Source organism: Condylura cristata, unplaced genomic scaffold, assembly GCF_000260355.1.
Source record: "Condylura cristata isolate star-nosed mole 26May11 unplaced genomic scaffold, ConCri1.0 scaffold00005, whole genome shotgun sequence".
In the NCBI taxonomy this organism is placed as follows: Eukaryota; Metazoa; Chordata; class Mammalia; order Eulipotyphla; family Talpidae; genus Condylura; species Condylura cristata.
The window spans coordinates 19529531-19548258 of NW_004567106.1; the positions used below are offsets into that span (position 1 = coordinate 19529531).

The 18728-nt window shown below is 37.2% G+C and overlaps 1 protein-coding gene across 1 annotated transcript in view; it reads right to left on the reverse strand.

Annotated features, from left to right (window-relative positions):
• Window positions 1-18410, reverse strand: part of ISPD (isoprenoid synthase domain containing) — a 229437-nt gene extending 211027 nt beyond the window's left edge. The window contains exons 1-2 of the mRNA XM_004677120.2: window positions 17978-18410; window positions 8992-9268 (exon numbers count right to left, since the gene is read on the reverse strand). Coding sequence (XP_004677177.1) covers window positions 8992-9268; window positions 17978-18234 — 534 coding nt within the window. The 5' untranslated portion in view covers window positions 18235-18410. The remainder of the gene's footprint in view (window positions 1-8991; window positions 9269-17977) is intronic.
• Between the last annotated feature and the right edge of the window lie 318 nt (window positions 18411-18728).

Below are 18728 nucleotides of genomic sequence, written 5' to 3' on the forward strand. Positions count from 1 at the left end.
CCCAGGCCACTTCTGACCAATTGGCAGCAAGCCTCAGAAGATTCCACAAGCCCCAATCAAGTTCAATATTTCATTAGAACAATGCAAAGAATTCAAGAAGGTAAATGCACTATGACTATATTTTACTAAGAATGACACAAGTCAGACAGTCAAATGAAGAAACACAAAATGTGATATCTGTCAAAGTCCAGAAAACAAAGTCTCTCTGGTACCCTTTGTCCATGAAATCAAGGAGAAACCCTACTTCCAGCACATCATCAAATTCACAGGTAACTCCCTTGACCTTCAGTGTCCAGAAATTTTATTGGGATTGCAGTAAGGAGGAATGATTTACTGGCCATGTGAATGATCTTAGTCTCTAGCCCCATGTCTCTCCTCCCAGATATTGGATTAAAGTTCCAATCATCTATCACTGGTTTGTGATCAGCACCTATTCAAAGTCATCCTATCTCATTAGCATAAAGTCATGTCATTTAAAGCCCTCAGGGAATGCAAAGAACCTATTATTACTGGAAAAATTTCAAGATTTCAACCATCCCTGGAAAGAAGGACAAAGACCGGTCAAATTATTATAGAATACTAAAAATGCACATTGACTTTCTGGATAAGTCACAAGTGATTCTTGAACAAGTAGTCAGAGAGAAGAAAAGAGGCAGATGGCTATGTACTGAGGAAGAAACTGGAGGTGTGGAAGTAGAAGCAACAAATGCATGGACTTTTTGCTATGAAAATCTGATTAGGGAGATGATAACAGGACTTTACATACAAGAACAGAGAGCTGAGTAACTAAAAGATGCATGTAACTAAGGAAAAGTCTGCCCTCATGAACAAATGTTGAAGATGTTACTTTGCTGACAGAAGGTCATTTTCACTTTATGACTTACCAGCAGTTTTTGAGTGCAGTAACTTTTTATGAGTTCTTCTAAAAATGACTCCACATTTTTGGATTTTTCAATGTTTAAATTTATTTTACTCTTTCCAACATTTCCTTTATAACAATGTTCTTGTAACTACCCTACATTTTATATATTTATGCAGAAATGTAAGAACTATCTCATTTGTTAAAACTAAAGCCTATTGTTAACCCATCTTACTTGATTTTTAACCATTGTATTTCATTGTTCCTAGGGGATTTTTTGGAAAGACATATTTGTAATTTTAAAATTACTTTAATCCATAGATACAAATTTTGATTCAAGAGTAAATTACTTTCAAAAGATACTTCTAGGTCCCTCCTTGGTGGTACAATGGATTAAAGAGCAGCACTATGAAGCTATTTGAAGCCATGGAAGCAAGAGTTTGATTCCTGGCCAGGAAGGTGACCAACATGGTTTGGCAGACTTCTGTCTCACCCACTGCTCCCCTCAGCAGTATATTTTAGTCAATCTGCCTGTTCTGCTCCCCACACTGTTTCTGATGAATCCTCTAACCTCCCCTGCACCTCTAACCTGTACCTCCGTTCTTATATGCATAAGTAAATAAATATTTTTAATAGACACTTCTAAAAATAAACTTTTTAAAAATTTTTGCTGGGTTTCTCAATTTCTGAAAATGCAAGCGGATTTTCAAAATATCTAGCATGTCAAGTGTCAAAAAATAGAGGTCTGCACATCTTCAAAAATAAAGTGTTTTTAAATTTGGACATCTTAGTCTCCTAAGGAAATATGGCTTTATCAATCTGAGTCTCTTTAACCTAAAACTTTAAGTTAAAATATCAATGTTTTAACATATAGCTAAAGATACAAGGGGCTGTCACAGTCTTTAAGAAAATATTTATCTAAAAGGGAACTTTAAGTAGAGTTTGAAAATTAAGAGCTAGGAAAGCAAAAATAATTAGTAGGCTAAGTCTATATAACAACTTTTAAGAGAACATAAGAAAAGTTCAAAGGAACCGATATGAAAAAAATTGTAAAGTAGCTCATGTAAAGCAAATTCATTATTAGTTTCTTGCCTTGAGATAGCATTTTGTTCAGGCCAATCTTTTTCAATTTACTTACCACCAGTTAAAGAGATGCTAATACTCACACCAATATAAGAATTTCATTTTCTAGTACAACTCTCAAATAGAATTTAGAATAGTTTAAGAGTATTCAGACTATTGCCAAATTTCCTGAAATACTGAGTCAATTAGTTTAACAATTGCAAGGAACAGGAATGTTAGCTAGTCAAAAATACTACTGTCTCCACGAATAACTTTGAATTCTTTGTAGAAGATCATTCCAGATTAGCTGAATCTAGTCTTTTATTGCCTCTAAGTTTTTTTCACAATCGTCAGAAGTTATAAACAACAGATAGTAAAGCAAATCACCTGTCTATAAAGTCCAAGTAGGTTATGTTCCAGTGTCTTTTTCCACAGAGGAAAAAGTTACATATTTGTAAATTCATGTTAACATTCCTTTACTCTACATAAATTTGTGTTTCTCATACTTGTTACATCTGTCTGGTTCCCTCATTAATAAGGAAAAGCCTTAACATATGCTCACCATACATTTTCTTGAAAATTATGCCTTAATACTATGAAAAACGAGCAGTATTTCTAAAATATTTTTGAAGCTCACTTCAATATCAGTCATAAAGTTTTTTTTTTCTTGAAAATAGTTTCTTAAAATAATCAGAATGATTTGAAGGCTCATTAAAGTTTGTTACGATGCATAATGTGATTGCATCTTCTAACCTGTGTTTTGATTAACTAACAAGAAATTGATAGCCTGAAAGGAATTCCAAGAAATCTGCAAACTAACCACTGCTATACATTTTAATGTTTTTATATTAAGTCACCTGTTAAAAATTATACTCTTAGCATATGAATGGAGCAAGATAAAAGACCTCTTCTACCTTTAAGGCAAAAGAATCACTTTATGGACAACCTCTTATGAATAATCTTTTTAACATTCAACAAAAAACTACAAATATGTGTTAATTTTACAATGAGATGGAGTAATATTTTTCAAAAAGGCAATCTAGGCAAAGAGCCATAATTTCATGCACATTTAGTATGCATTAGAATGCCAGTTATCTGTCCAAATTATCTACTGTTCCCTAGCAGCTTTCTGAAATTTGTAAATTTTTACTCTAATTCCTAAAAGTAACAAATCCTTTGGTCTATTTTTCCTCCTTTCCACCATGTAATGCAGATGTAAGTGATCACAGTGAGGTACCTAGAGGAAGAGTCACTGTGATTTAAGTGATCACTGTAAGGAGAGAAACAGGTTACAGAAAAGGCACAAGAGCTATAACAAGTTTATGATCATTGATGTTCCTGACCACAATGTCTACAACATTTAAAATACCATGTAGAATTCATATTTAAAATGTGTTTCATTTGATTTATGGACTTTTTTAAAAGATTTTATTTATTTGTGCATACAAAAATGGGGTGCAGCAAGAGGATTCAGCAAAAACAGAGTGGGGAGCAGAACAGGCAAATTGACAAAGTACACTGCTGAGGGAAGCAGCGTGGGAGACAGGAGAAGTCTGCTGCACCCTGTGGATCACCTGCGGGGCGGGGATGGAACTCGCACTGAAGCAGCTGGCTTGGCTTAGCTTCGCAGTACAGTGCTCCACCCGCTGCCCCCAGGGAAGGCTCAGACTTATTTCTTAAAAGAATGGTTGATTGATTGATTGGTTTGTTGGTTGGTTGGTTGATTGATTGATGCATGCATGCATACAAGAACTGGGTTACAGCCAGAGATGCAGGGGGGCGGGTGATGAAGGATTCACTAGAGACAGAGTGGGGTACAGAAAAGGCAGATTGACTGAAATACACTGCTGAGGGAGCAACAGGAGAGACAGGAGAGGTCTGCTGTACCATGTGCATTATCTCCCTAGCCAGGTATCAATTCATGCTACAGTGGCTGCGGCTAGCTTCATAATACAGAGACTTCACCCCTTGCACCACCAGGGAGGCCCAGATTTATGGACTTATACAAGTATAGTTTTAAAATAAATTCAAGTTGTAGAAGAGCTAAATTAGGGACAATTTCCTTACAAAGAAAATACAGTATATCATCAAGATGTGCCACAGATGAGGTTCTTTGCTTTTCTCTCAAGAGGAACACCCAACAGTCAATTAAAGATGCTTCACTAGAGAACCCTAGGGGACAGAAACACCCCTAGACATCACAATCAACATGGCCTGCACAAAATGGAGAACACTGACTTCATAGGTGGACAGAAACTGCCAGAGAAAAATACTGTACTCTGCAAGACTCTTTTTCATATATGAGGGAAAAATAAAGGCATTCCCAGACAAAAGCTGAATTGAACAACAGCAAGTCCACCAAAAAATAAATAAATAAATAAAAAGTGAGTAAGAGTAAGAAATAACTAGAACCAGAAAGATAAAGACAAAATAGCAATAGCAGATTATTCATATATCAATAATCACCTCTAACATAAATCAAAAAGCATAGAATGACAATGGCTGGATCATTAAAATTAAAATATTTGCAGTACAAAGGAGACTCACCTGAGCTCCAAAATAAACATTTGCTCAAAGTAAAAAGATGGAAAACAATACTACAAGCTAATGAAACCATATTAAAGGAAGGGACTGTCATACAGATAACAAGTACAACAGACTTTCAGTTAGAAAATCTAACAAAGACAGAGAAGGACATTATATAATAACTAATCAAAACTATGATCAGGAAGACATAACATTAGTGTAATGTACATATATATGCATCAAACTGGTAAGACAAAATACATAAATATAAACCAACTATTAACAAACCTCAAAACAAACACTGACAGAAATATTTGTATTAGTAGAGAATTTCAACACCCCACTCACATCAATACACAGATCAATGAGACTGAAAATGAACAAGGAAACAACAACCTTAAACAAGGAATTAGGCCAGATGAGTTTAACATACATTATGAGGCACTGAATAAAAACAAACAAACAAACAAACAAACAAAACTGAGTACACATTACTCTCAAGTGCATACAGAGCATTCTTAGTATAAATCATATGTTGCGTCACAAAATAAGTATCAAACAAATTCATGAGTATTGAAATATCAGGTCACAGTGCTATCAAATTATAACACAACAACAAAAAGAGAAGGGAAGAAACACAACTTTATGGAAAAGTAGTAAATAACTCATGGTACAAAAAAGAAATCAAAAGAGAAATTAAAAAAATACCTGTACACAAAAAAGTATACAAGCTGCTAGATCTTTATGGGATGCAGGAAAAGCAGTGTCAGTAAGTATACAGAAATACAGACCAACATCAAGACAAAGAAAAATCTCTATAAACAAATTAACTCTACATCTTAAAGAACTAGAAAAATAAATGCAGCCAAAAGTCACAAGAAGGAAGGAAATAATGAAAATTAGAACAGAAATTAATTAGAAATGAAAAAGTAGAAAAATCAATAAAAACAAAAGCTGATACTTTTAAAAGAAAATAGGGATGCCTCTAGCTTGGTTTACTCAAAAAAAAAAAAAAAAAGGTGAGAGAAGTCTAATGTGAAGGAGAACTTAACAATAGACATTTCAGAATTACATAGTATGATTGAGAGACCCCAAATAGCCAAAACAATTCTGACAAAGGAAGTCAGAGGTATCACACTTTCAGATTTCACACTATATTCTAAAACAATCAAAACTGGCATTGCAATAAAAATAGACACATACTAATGGAACAGTATTGAGAGACCAGAATTTAACTGTGCATATATGTGTGGGTTTATCTCTGACAAAGGTATCAAGATTATACAATAGAGAAAGGGAAGCTATATATAGAAGAATGAAACTAGACCACTATCTTACACTATAAACACAAATTAACTCATATGGTTAAGACTAGGATATAAGACCTGAAAGCATTAAAATATATATATATAAAGAAAATATAAGCAAAATACTCCATAACCTATTCTCAACAAGATGGGACATGAGCAGTATGGGCAAGTGATCCAGTCAGTGCTCTAGTCCCAATCCTGCTGCAGGTCCTGCTCCAGGCTCAGCACCAACTTTCATAGCAGCAGCAACCACACAACAGCTCCTGCCCCATCCAGACCTCAGTACTGGTTTCAACACAGGCTCTTGACCCAGTAACTGCTTGTCCTATTTTTCCAGGACCCTTTCTCAACAGTTGAATGGTTCAGAAAGCAACAAGTAAGGTGCTACCCAAGTCATCAGGCCATTGCTGGGAACTGCTGACAAATACTCAGTGGAGGTTGCAAACTGATTCGTAGCGCTGAACAAGCCAGAAGATGTAGTGGCTGTTGACATGGAATTTGCTAAGAACATATATGAATTGCACAAGAAAGTCTCCAAGTGAGCTCATGCTGGGCTGTTATACATCACGTCACAAAGCATTCTGTGTTGACAAAGAGTAGGCCTAATTCCATGCACCTCCCTGTGGAAGTTTCTAGAATAGCCATGTGAGCATCAAGGCCTTTAATGGATGTCCCAGGGAGGACCATGAGGATGACATTTACAACTCTGATGGTGAAATATGTGTATTAGGACACTGAATGCTTTTACCTGAACATGAAGACTTGTTTTTGCCCCTACCAGGTGAATGAACTCTCCAGTGACTGGCAGCAAGTAGGGGAGTCACTTACTCACAGTCAGTATGCCCGAAGCATAGTATTGCACTATGCAGAGCATGTACCATCTGGGAGTCCAGCAGACAATACCATTGGTCACTTCTTGGAAAGTCTGGCTAGCCAAGTACCTAAAGTAGTTTCCAATGACTTCAAGGCCAAGCTCATCAATGACATTATTTACCTCCTTATAGTGACATGCTTGGCCAATCTTATGCAATCCCATAGGGCCCTCAATGAAAGCTTGTACAGCTGTGAATAGGTCCAGAAAGTATTCCTGCCATTTTAAGGCCAAACACTAGGATTCAGAATGAAGCTGAATAGTTTCTTTTTGGTTTAAATCACACTGAGTCAGTAACTTCTTATGACTCTAAAACATATGCTACCTTTTACTTTTAAAAAAATTCTATGACATGGGCTTATGTGATGTCTTTGGAGACTCAACTTGAACAACAAGGGAAAAAAGTTAGAGTTAATAAGTGAACTATAACAAGCTGAAAAGCTTTTACACAGCGAAAGAAACCATCAAAAAAAAAAAAAAAAAAAAACAGAAAACACCCTATTGAAATGGGAGAAAATATCTGCACATCATACCTCTGACAAAGGAGAGACTCCTATCCAATATCTACAAAGACCTCTTAGGACACAGGAAGAAAAGCACCCAATCAATCAATCAATACATACATACATACATAAATACATACATACATAAGCAGAAGAGTTAAATAGGCCCTTTCCAAAGCATACAGCTGATGAACAGACACATGAAAAAGTGCTCATCAACACAAATCAAGTTAAAGCAAATCATAATGAAATAGCACTTCACACCTGAGAGAATGGGCCATATCAAAAAGAGCAGAAACAAATGTTGGAAAGACATGGAGAACTAGGACCTCTCTTATAGAGTTACTGGGAACATAAACTGCTCAGCAATTGTGCTGAGGTTTCTTAAATATTAAAAATAGATTGATAGCATGATCCAAACATTGTACTCCTAGAAACACTCAAAGAATTCAAAAACACTAATGTGAAGGGATATGTGCACTTCCAAGTTCACTGCCCACAATGGTATATTAATCAGCTATTTAAAAAAAAAATGAAATTTTATCATTTGCAACGACATGGATAGAACCAAAAAGGATTAAACTAAGTGAAATGAGTAAACAAAATAAATACTGGGTTTCTTCACTCACACAGGATATTAAGAAATAACAAAGGAACAGACAAAACTAAATCAAAACACCCAAGAAATCTGAATTTAGAATTGAGAAGATCAGAGGAGCAGGGTTGGTGGTAGAGAGCAGAAGCATGGAGAGGGGGCAGGGCAAAGGAAAAGTAGAGAATTTTTCTTTGCTTGTGGAAGTTTCATATTGTGGCAACATATATCGGAATGACAATGTTACTTCGGTAAAAGAGCTCTTATGAAAAAAATAAAATTCCAAAACACTTCATTAAAGAGAAATCAGACTATTTTTCCAAAATGGATATTTGATTACTTCCTGGCCAATAGTTATAAAGGCTTAGCTGACTCCTTCAATTGATCAACAATGTTCAGAGGAAACAATTACTTAGATAATTCATCTTAAAATACATTTTTTTAATTATAGCATTCTTCTAAAGAGTATGTATATTTCCAATCTTAAAAATAACCTTAAAAATATTATTAACATCTGTATTTTATAAATAAGGAATATGGGCTCAAAGAGTTAAAAATTTGAACGCACTACAAGTAACACTAGCAAAAATAAGAGTAGGATCTAGGTTTGTCTAACTAGTCTTTTTTCTACTATACTAAAAAAATATATACAATATATTTTTCACATCATGTCAAATTTGGACTAAAAATTTAAACTTATTATCTAGTGCCTGACATTGCCAGGTAATTTTTTTATACATAAGATTTTTTAAAAAAGGATGTTCCAGAGATTACAATTAAGTCTTCTGCTATCCAGTATTAACTTTGACAAAATAATGAAAACAGAATTCTGTCATCTTATGATGATTCACTTTAAGAAGTGTGAAATTTTCACCTGGCTCATTGTGCTAGAAAATAAACCTCTGAAAATTCAAAAGGCAAACGTGAATACAATGAGTTATTATTTATTAATTTTATGTACTTTAGACTTTTAAAAGATTTCTTAGATTTTTTTATATGATAGTTAAAATCCTTTCAAATTCATACTCTAATGACTAACACATTTTTCTCCATATAGCTCATATTCCATTATGACAAATAACTATAAGCAAAGAAATTCCAGAACAGTCTCAGTCTATAATATAATAAACTTTCTAAAACAAATTACCGTGACATCTCTAGATTCCATGCCTAATAAATAACTTGACAAGTAGGAATAAGTCTATCAAAAATTAGCAAGTGAATCAATCCCTTTTATCCACATAGGAACTATGAATATATTTACTCACGCCATGTTCCTTAGCAGCTGTGACAACTTCCAGGAGGACATCTTCATCAACGAATGGTCTCACAGCATCGTGGATAATCACTACTTCTGGCTTTGAGAGCTTGGAGCTGGGCTGATCCTCGGCCAGTGCTTTTAGTCCATTAAAAATTGACCTGTGACGAGTCACTCCAGCTTCCACTACCGAGATGCGTTTATGCTGGTATCTCTGTATAATAGTATTCATTGCTTCCATATTCTCTCCAGTTACTGCCACAACAATGTCCTTTATCCAACATACTCTAAAATTAAAGTATGCATACATTTTATATAAATTGATTCTTAAATTGAAGTTACTGTAGTAACAAAAGTACATAACCAATAAGTACTAATATTGGTTCATCTTATCTACTAAAGCAGTATAATATCTTACAACAAGTTTTAAGGTTTATAAAAATGCAGGAAACTCTTCATTAACCTGGTTTACTAGAAAGGTTTAAAATAAAAATAATCGTCTCCATGCAATCTGAGGTTTTTGAACATTCTGTTTCTAGACATTTGACTTTTTCTTCTGATTTCTAAATCTTAAGGCTTCTGGTAGACCAGGATTACTTATGTTTTATCTGATACCTGGAGAAACTTTAATCAATAGTAAAGAAATTTCACAGTTATATTCACAGAATATCAAAGAATAAAATATATTGTAATCACAGAAACAATTAAAAGGATTCTGAAATAAGACTAAGTGTAAGTTGCTTTTTGTTCTGTAACCCCCTCCCCTTTCATTGCAAATATAACAATCAATAGAACTTACAACTGGCTCACTATTCTTAACAAAGTTCTTAGCAAGTAACGCTCCTCAACACCTCTCTAAAATAGAATCCCCAAGACCCTGTTTTCACAACCACACCTGTGACATAGGTAGACATTTCTCCCACAATTTATTGCACTATGTCTGATCTATACCTTCACATCTCATCCCAACACAATCCATTCTCAGCCCTTCCACCTGCTTTTTCTCAAATGTAAATCTAGGGCCATCTACTGCTGACTGCTGAGCAAGGTCCTTCAATACCTGACCACTCAGTCTACTTCCTACACCACTGGGTCTCTTCATGCCCTTACTCTACTGACCACATTCTCTCTCACAGCCAGGCCTTCACATATGCCCCCATCTTTATCATGTTCCCATCCCCACCATTCCTTGTTCATTCCTACTTTTTTTTCAGTTTTCAATTCAGATATAGCCTCTTTCAGGAAGTCTTCCTGTTATTTTGGGTAGGCTACCCCTGTTTAGGACTTTCTTATCATCAGAAAGTCTTATCAGACATGATACTGTACTGTTTCAATTTTAGCTCCCACCACAGACCTTCAACTCATAGGACGTAAAAACTATACCTGAGGGCTCAAATGGTGCTAAACTTTTAGTAAAATTAATAGTAGAGAGAGTAGCTAAGAGATCTGAAATTATTGCTAGGAGCCATGCATTATAGAATATTTTGCCTACAATATCTCACTTAAATTCACATCAGCTTTGTGAGAGACATCATTATTATCTCCATTCACAGAGGTACTGGACTGCTCATAATCACATCCAGGAAATGAAGACACCAGACTGGACCCCCCAGTATGACTATGGAGCTCTCACTGTTAACCAACGTAAATACACTAACACTTTCATAGAGGGGGAGGTCATAAAATCCAAAAGCAAAAATCTCATGTCTAGATCATTGTATCTCCCACATGTCGTTTCTATTATTAGTGATAAACCACATAACTTTGCTGCTTTTGTGATTAAAAAATGGTCACGTTTCTTTTAACTTCTTGTTATAATTTAAAAATAAGTATTCATTTTTTCATTTACTCACTAAACACATTATCAAGCAAGCATTTAAACTCTGCCAGGCAAATGTAGATACTGGTGATACAGTAATGAAGACTAACAGAGTTCATGACTTCACAGATAGTATGCCAATAAATACCTGTTAAACGAATAAAGGAAGCTTGAAATTTTAGAAATAAACTGCTCTTAACTTGTAGAAAAAAATTAAAGGTAACATTATTGTTAATTACAATTGGACTATATTTTGTACAGGCCATATAATCAGCACTCTTTTCAACTAAATCAGTAGCAGGTTTTGCCAAAAGGCAAAACCTTATTAACTTGTCCCCAAAGCTTACCATCTCTCTTACTTTTCATAGCATATTCCACCAGAAAAATAAAGGCTAAAAGCCATTTTCAAGACATTTCTACTGCTATTTCTTAATGAAAAATTACATTGAATTAAATGTTGAAAAACATATTAAAAGGTGGGATATTGCTTTGACATGGCATAATCATTCAAATAACTAGTCAATGAATAAATTAATAAACTCCCAAAGGCAAATTCCACTGTTACAAAAAGGCCTTAAAATAGTTGTAAAATAATTCTCTATGTTTCATCAAACAGAAAGTAGCCAAGGTAGATGCAAAAAAATAACAAATAGATGTATTTATGGTCTTAGAATGTTTCACACAATTGTATCAGACTCTAAAAAGGAAATAATGATTTAAACCAATATTCCTTAAACTGTAGATTCATTAGTGTGCCATGAACCAATTTAGTAAATTCAGATTAACATTTTAGGGTAAATGAAGTAAAAACTGTGTAACAAGAAAGTTACAAAGCAGAGCAAAAATAGTAATATAGGTTTTTGAGAAACTTCCTTTCATATCTTTTTATAAGGATAAATTTGTCACTGAGTCACAATATAGACTGTACTTCTTAAAGCAAGTCACATTAATGTGTGGGAAATAGTGTTTTAGACCACTCTTAAGACATAACGGGTTTACGCTGCTATTTTGTTCAAAAGCCAAGAATATACCTAGTACTTTCAAGCCTTTATAAGTACTGTTTGTATTTCAAAGGATTTATTCACATTCTTTCCTAGCTAAGAATTAAAAGTCTTTTACAGTATTAAGATTTAAATAGGTAGATTCATGGGATTGAAAAAGACCTTAAGTACCTCACAGGGTGCCTACTGAATATTTGCTGAATCAATAGATTTCTTCGACCTCCTTAACTCAAGGCAAGTCCACACCAGATGGCCTATAACAGGATTATATCTTCCTAACATATTTTATAGGTAAATATATATAAATCTAAACTCAAGCACCATTACTTTTACATATATTTTGAGGAAAAAATATCTCAAATACTTTCTCAAAGAAAAAGCATAGGAATACTCTGCTGAGTTTAAGAAAGTTAGTTGACTTATTTAAATGTGCTTTTTTAAATAAAGACTTTTAAAAAAATGAAAAATCAAGCCCTCTTAATTCCTCTAAATCTCTCTCATCCAGGCTGCAGAAGTTTGGCCCCAAGGGATGGTGGCAGCTGCTGTTCACTGCCTTGACAGCTTCCATGGAAATTAAGCCTCTGAATTGTCCCTGAGTCATAATTTATAGATTTCCATCTCTCCATATCCACCCTGGTATTTCTGCAGCCAAGTATTAAAATGGTGTCAGGAGGCTGAGTCCTGATTGCCTTCACAATTTCAAGTCTCCTTACTATCCGCAGGAAGACTTCCAGTTGTCCATTCCAACTTACTAGTTCTGGTCCAGCTTTTGTCTTCTTAAAGGAGGTCAGTGGAGGTCATAGAGAACTTTAACAGAATGTAACCAACTAACCTGTACAAACTATAGTCTTATTGCAATTTTTGGTACAAAATACAGGCCTATTCCTCCCCTTGACTCAGATTCAATCCTGTATTAATGAATCATGAAGACTAATGTTTTAAAAGCCAAATGTATGTATGTGTGAGTGTGTGTGTGTGGGGGGGGGGATATATATGATATATATAAATATATATGTACATTTATATATTTATATATATGTAAGCAGTCAGATATATACAACTGAAAGCATCCTAAAAATCCTTCCTATTCTGAGACCCTAATACTTCTTAAATCAGGAAATTCTTCCTCCTAAATATTTCGCAAACCTTCCCTATACTATTTCTAGTATCTAAGCTTAATTTAGGCAATTACATCCCTTGTTTGAATTAAAATTTCTGTATTCATTTCTAGTATATCTTGTTCAAACAGATGTGCCACAGCTTTTCAGAAATATAGCAGGACAACTGTTTTTAAATATACAAGTAGTAAGATAAGAAAAAAATTCAAATTTAAAATCCAGAGATTCTAAAACATAAATGTACAAATCTACAAAATGGGTTTTTTTCCCTCACTTCCTCTGGAATTATATCACTCATGAAGACTAACATTAACCAAACTAAAAAGGAACTGAAACCTGAATTAGAATACCAATATATTAATATGCAAAAGAGATACAATATCCAAGACTATTTTGTCTTGGAGCACAGCACATTTTCTGTTTATGAAAATTTTATATGGAAAGTTAAATTATAATAAGGTTTCAGATGAGCAAGAAAACAAATGTAGGAACAAGGTGCTCGTGTAGTGCCCTCCACCTAAGAAAATTCAAATCTCACACGCTATAGGGAACACTACCATTCTTCCCACCCCACCAGCCAACCATTACTATGAATCTTAACAAGGATAGCTTAAGTTTGTTTCTTTAACCTGCTTTTGTTGCTCTCACTTTTTTTTTTCCAGAATAATTAACCCTCATTAATGAAACTCTTTCCTTAACTGTTTGAAACCACAACATAATTACTTAAGGATTTTTACCCCCCTCTTCAGATGTGGAGTATATTTTAAAACAGCAAAATCTGGATAAAGGAATCGATCAACTGTGAGTGGATTTTACTAGTGAATTACCAGAGTTTTATGCCCCTATTAAGAATAATAGTATCATGTAATTTCTTTACTTGGAGCAATATTTCCTTTCCGACATACAGGTCACAAATAGTTACATAAGGAACTAATAACCTTGATCTCCATTCCTTATGAGTAAAATAAGAAAAATTCTCTTCAATTGCAATTTGTAGCTCAAATCATTTATTTCAAATTCCTCTTAAAGGTCAAGAGAAAACTTTTAAACTCCTAAAAACATTTTTAATCAACTTCTTTGAAAGACCCTTGAGCCTAATACAACCCAGAAATTAGTTATTAATCTATTTGGTCCTTTTAGTTATACCCATAATATACATACCTGAACTTGCATAAATTTAATGTAGTAAATGGACATATACACTTATACACTTACCATGTCTAGATATATGTGTGTTTGTGTGTGTATACACGCAATGACTAATTGTAATAAATTTTTATAGACTCTAGTTTTCCAGTTTTATAGACTCTAAACTCCATTTGTCTGAGACCTTAGTCAACATGTTTCAGATTTAAAAGTTCAGAGATTTTTTCTATATCATTTAATCTGATAATTGGCTTTCTAAGAAACTCACTGCCATTCAAGAACATGGCTAAAGTAAATAAATGTGTATTTTTCCAGTTTTATCAGAAGGAAAAACAAGTCAATTCACAAAATAAATTTTTTCTCAATGTCTCTTCCAACTTTTCAATTATAGATCAGGCACTTTAGTAAGTAATCTGTCTGACAACTTTAAAAACATACTTGAGTTTTCCTTAGAGGCTAAGGATCTCATCATTCCAAAAATGCAGTCTACCTCTTAATTCTTACTATGCCATTGAACATCTCCCCTAGCCATTATCTGAGCTACCAAAAAAGTCTTCACTGTTCTCACAGGACAGTCAAACTATTCCTTTTAAATGTTGTAACTAACTGTCATCTTTTTGGCTCTCTCTGCTCTACCTTCAGAAGTAACATGGTGCAGTGCAGTAGTTCCTGACCCTTTCTAAGTTCCTTTGGCTTCAGTCTTAGCTTCACAGAGCTGTTCTACCTCAATACTTATGTTTCAGCTTTCTTAAGAAAGCTTGTTGAATCTGTTTGGTTACTATTCCTCTCTCTCCTTCCAGTGTTTCATTAATCATTCTTATTTCTGCTCTACCTCCCCTGTCATTCATTTTTCCATTATGTAACTATATCTTTTTAGTCACTTTGGATGGGTCAATGAAGAAGAAGTAGAAATAATCACATTTATATGGTATTAGCAGAAAACAAGACAGGGCCTACTTCTTTACATCTGCCTACTCCACTTTAGGACATTTGTGATCTTCTTTTTCCTAGGTCCTAATTAGTTTCATATTAGTTCAAAGTTCCACAATACAAATCAATGCATAAGGCTGTTTTTCAACTATTATCTTTAACTTCTTGGACAGATAATAACTAAGGAAGAAAGATTACTCACAAGTTCTCAGCCTTCCATTAGTGAGACAGCAAAAGCTTAAACATGGAAAATTCTGATGAAGGAAAAATACAGTGAGTCTTTGAAGTCAAATTCTGAACATCATCTACCTTTAGTTTTGAAGGGCGAGAATTGATCCTTTCTTAATATAACATGATGACTAACCTGCATGACATCCCATTCTTTTCTTATTTGGACCATTGAAAGCTGTCCCTCTACAAGAAGTAAGTATATGTGATTCCTCCAAAACAAACATAGGAATTTCTTTCCTTATTTTCTGAAATATTGATTTATTTATGCATACAGAAAAGGGGTACAGCCATTTCTGTACCCTAGCGGTGGTGAGCGGATTCACCAGAGAAAGAGTGGGGAGCAGAACAGGCAGATCAATAAAGTACACTGCTGAGGGAGCAGCGGGGGAGACAGGAGAGGTCTGCTGCACCATGTGGGTCACTTGGGAGGGGGGTTGGAGGGGGAGTGGGGGGATCAAACTTACATTAAAGTGGCCACCTTTGGCTTAGCTTAGCTTAGCTTTGCAGAAGTCAAACCCTCCCTGGTGAGGGAGGGCCCTCTTTTCTTATTTTAACTTGTATAGTCTTTCAGGATACAATAACATAGGCAAACTATCAACAGTCTATAAAGCCCATCTATTACCAAAAGAGAAAGCTTTCATTTGACAAATGGCCTAGAGGCACCAAATCACATACCCTAAAACATGATTTCCAGAGACATAACCAAAAATATAAGTGGTATTCCATACATTCTTCAGGAATTGTAATAGAGACAAAACTGAGTCGTGAAGTATTTCAAGTAAAGGTTTTGGTTACTATGAGAATTTTATGACTGCTGGTATCAATTAAGTAAATAGAAAACAAGTGTTCTACTTTGTTTTCAATGAACAAGGCCTTTCCAGAACATTCTTTTACTTTAAAAGTGAGTTTTAATAATCACCTACCTCAGGCTGCCTCAGAAGACACAAGAAATGAAGAAATGCAAAATAATGAGTTTTTTTCACAGAAAGGAAAATTAAAGGTAAAAAATATATACAATTCGGGCCCTCCCTGGTGGCACAGCGAGTTAAAGCACAGCACTAAGAAGCTAAAGCCACTTCAACATGAGTTCGATCCCTGCCTGCCTGCCCTGGAGGTGACCCACATGGTGTGGCAGACCTCAACTGACCAGCCCGCTGCTCCCCTCAGCAGTGTACTTCGTGAGTCGCCCTGTTCTGCTCCCCACTCTGTCTCTGATGAATCCTCTCACCGCCCCTGCACCTCTGGCATATACCCTAGTTCTATATACACAAATAAATCTTAAAATACATATATACACAATTCCCTACTCCTAATCACTAAATATCCAAAGGTGCTACTTGGCCCATCAGGTTGCACAGGATCGATCACCTGCCTATCTGAACTATGCTGTCACAATAGGACACTAGTACATGGTCTATGGAGGATTCACACTCAAAGCTTTCAAGGCATCCTCCCCTTCCAATCACCCAGAAACATGAAAGACCACTGACATGAGAAAGACCAGGAAATGGCTCAGTGCTTGTATGAATTTCAGATGTTACCACTGGCCTGGTTACAGGAGTCAAAGGTCATTGTCTCTTTACACTTGTATTTTCCAAATAACAATGTTCAGAAAGTAAAAGTGTCCACCAACTTGGGCCCTTCAACTTCTGGGGTGTGTGTGGAAAAGTGAGGGGAGTGCAGGGGGCAGGGTGAGGGGAGGGCTCATTTCCTGATAACTTGCTACCCTCCCTGAACTAGACACTCACTGGTTTCCTCTTCATTACAACTAGCCATTATGTATCTATACTTACAGACATAAATAAGCCTTCCTCTCATTGGCACAGCCCAGGGACACTATGCTGAACAGATACCATCTATCCTGAAATACAACAACTTGCACTTCAGCCCAAGGTCTAACATGCTAACACAGCTCCCCTCTCGCTGCATGAAATTTAAACACCTGAACGACCTGCACGTAGACCTCTGTATTCTGAGCTTCCCACTCCTTCAGCCTCACCCATGCTCCAAGACTTAACAGGATGTAAAAACTAAGTAAACAACATGCCCCTTTTCACTCCACAGCTCCTCACTATTGCTCCCCTAGTTCACCTCCCTTTTCCTCCCTCCATTTCTTCAATGAGGCCTCTGTTTCCTCAGAAAATAAAGCGCTGATGGGACCTCAATCCCAGAAATCTAGCACCCTCAACTCCATTTCCCAATTGAAAGATCTGAATTAAGCTGTGCTCCTCCGCCCACCTGCAGCACCTAGGAACGAGCAGGGCCTGTGATGAGGGGATTTTCAATGAAGCTTCGTGAAAGAACAGATAAAAAAGGAAGACAGGCCCGTGAAACTTGGTGTGGACATAAAAGTTACAACTCTCTTGCGGGGGACCAGAGCCTCCTAAAATCGCATCTCCAAATGAGCATCCGCAGGGATCACAGAAAAGCGTCCATAGTTGCAACCATGCCCTCAGTCCTCAGTCCAGCGCCATTCGCGGGGCTTTCCCCGCCCTGTCAAAGGCTGACGCGCTTAAGGAGCTCCGCGGGTGCGTCCCCGCTTTGCGCCCATCTGTTACAGCGCCAAAGCTGTTGCCTCCCAGAAAGGCCGGAAGAAATCCAGCCTCGCTACAATGGCGCAGGCGGAATTTGGCGTGTGGTCTGAGTCTGCGGGAGCAGCCCGGCAAGTGCCGCGGGCAGCTCTGGGTGGGGGCTGGGCTGGGAGCGCGAGGCCGAACCCCGGGACCGCGGGGCGCTGAGGCGCCGCATTACCTCTCCAGGGCCTGCAGAGTGTAGCTGATGAGCGGCCTCTCCAGGATGGGGCAGAACTGCTTCGGGGTGGGGACGCCCATCCTCTCCCCGCTCCCCCCAGCGGGTAACACTGCGGCCACCGCCGGCGCGCGGCGCTCCGGCTCGGCCTCGGCCGCGCCCGGCGAGAGAGCCCAAGTTGCCTGCTCCTCGCCGGGCAAGCTGTGCAAGCAAGGCCCCGGCTCCGCGGGCCCGCAGGCGCCGCGCAGCCCGAGCTCCATGGCGGGGTGCAGCGAGTGGGGCTACGGGCTCTGCGGCCGCGGGTGTCCTCCGCCGGGGTAACGGGGTGCAATAGCAGGAAGGCAGATGTGCAGATCGCGTAGGCAGCGCCCACCCGAACGGTGCGGGCCAGGAGGCTGAGGGATCCCAGGGGACAAACCGGCTGTCTCTCTTCCCTCCTGGCGTGTCTGTGGCCTCCGCTCCCGGCCCAGCGCCCCCGGGAGGGCTGACTTTCTCGGCTTTCGCTTCACCACTGCAGAGCTAGAATCATTGGGCTGCAAGGGTCACTCATATAGCGAGGCCTTCCATTAAACTTAACTGCGCTGACTATGCAGTAGAGATGATGAATGACCTCCCACTCCTCTCATTTTGAAGACATTTGGAGGAGATGTGTATTCACATCACAGGACTGGGATGAAAATAAGCACCTGCATTGTACGGCTTTCAAGAAGTCCCCCAGGAAGGGATGGGCAGGTGTGACTATGAAACAGCAATA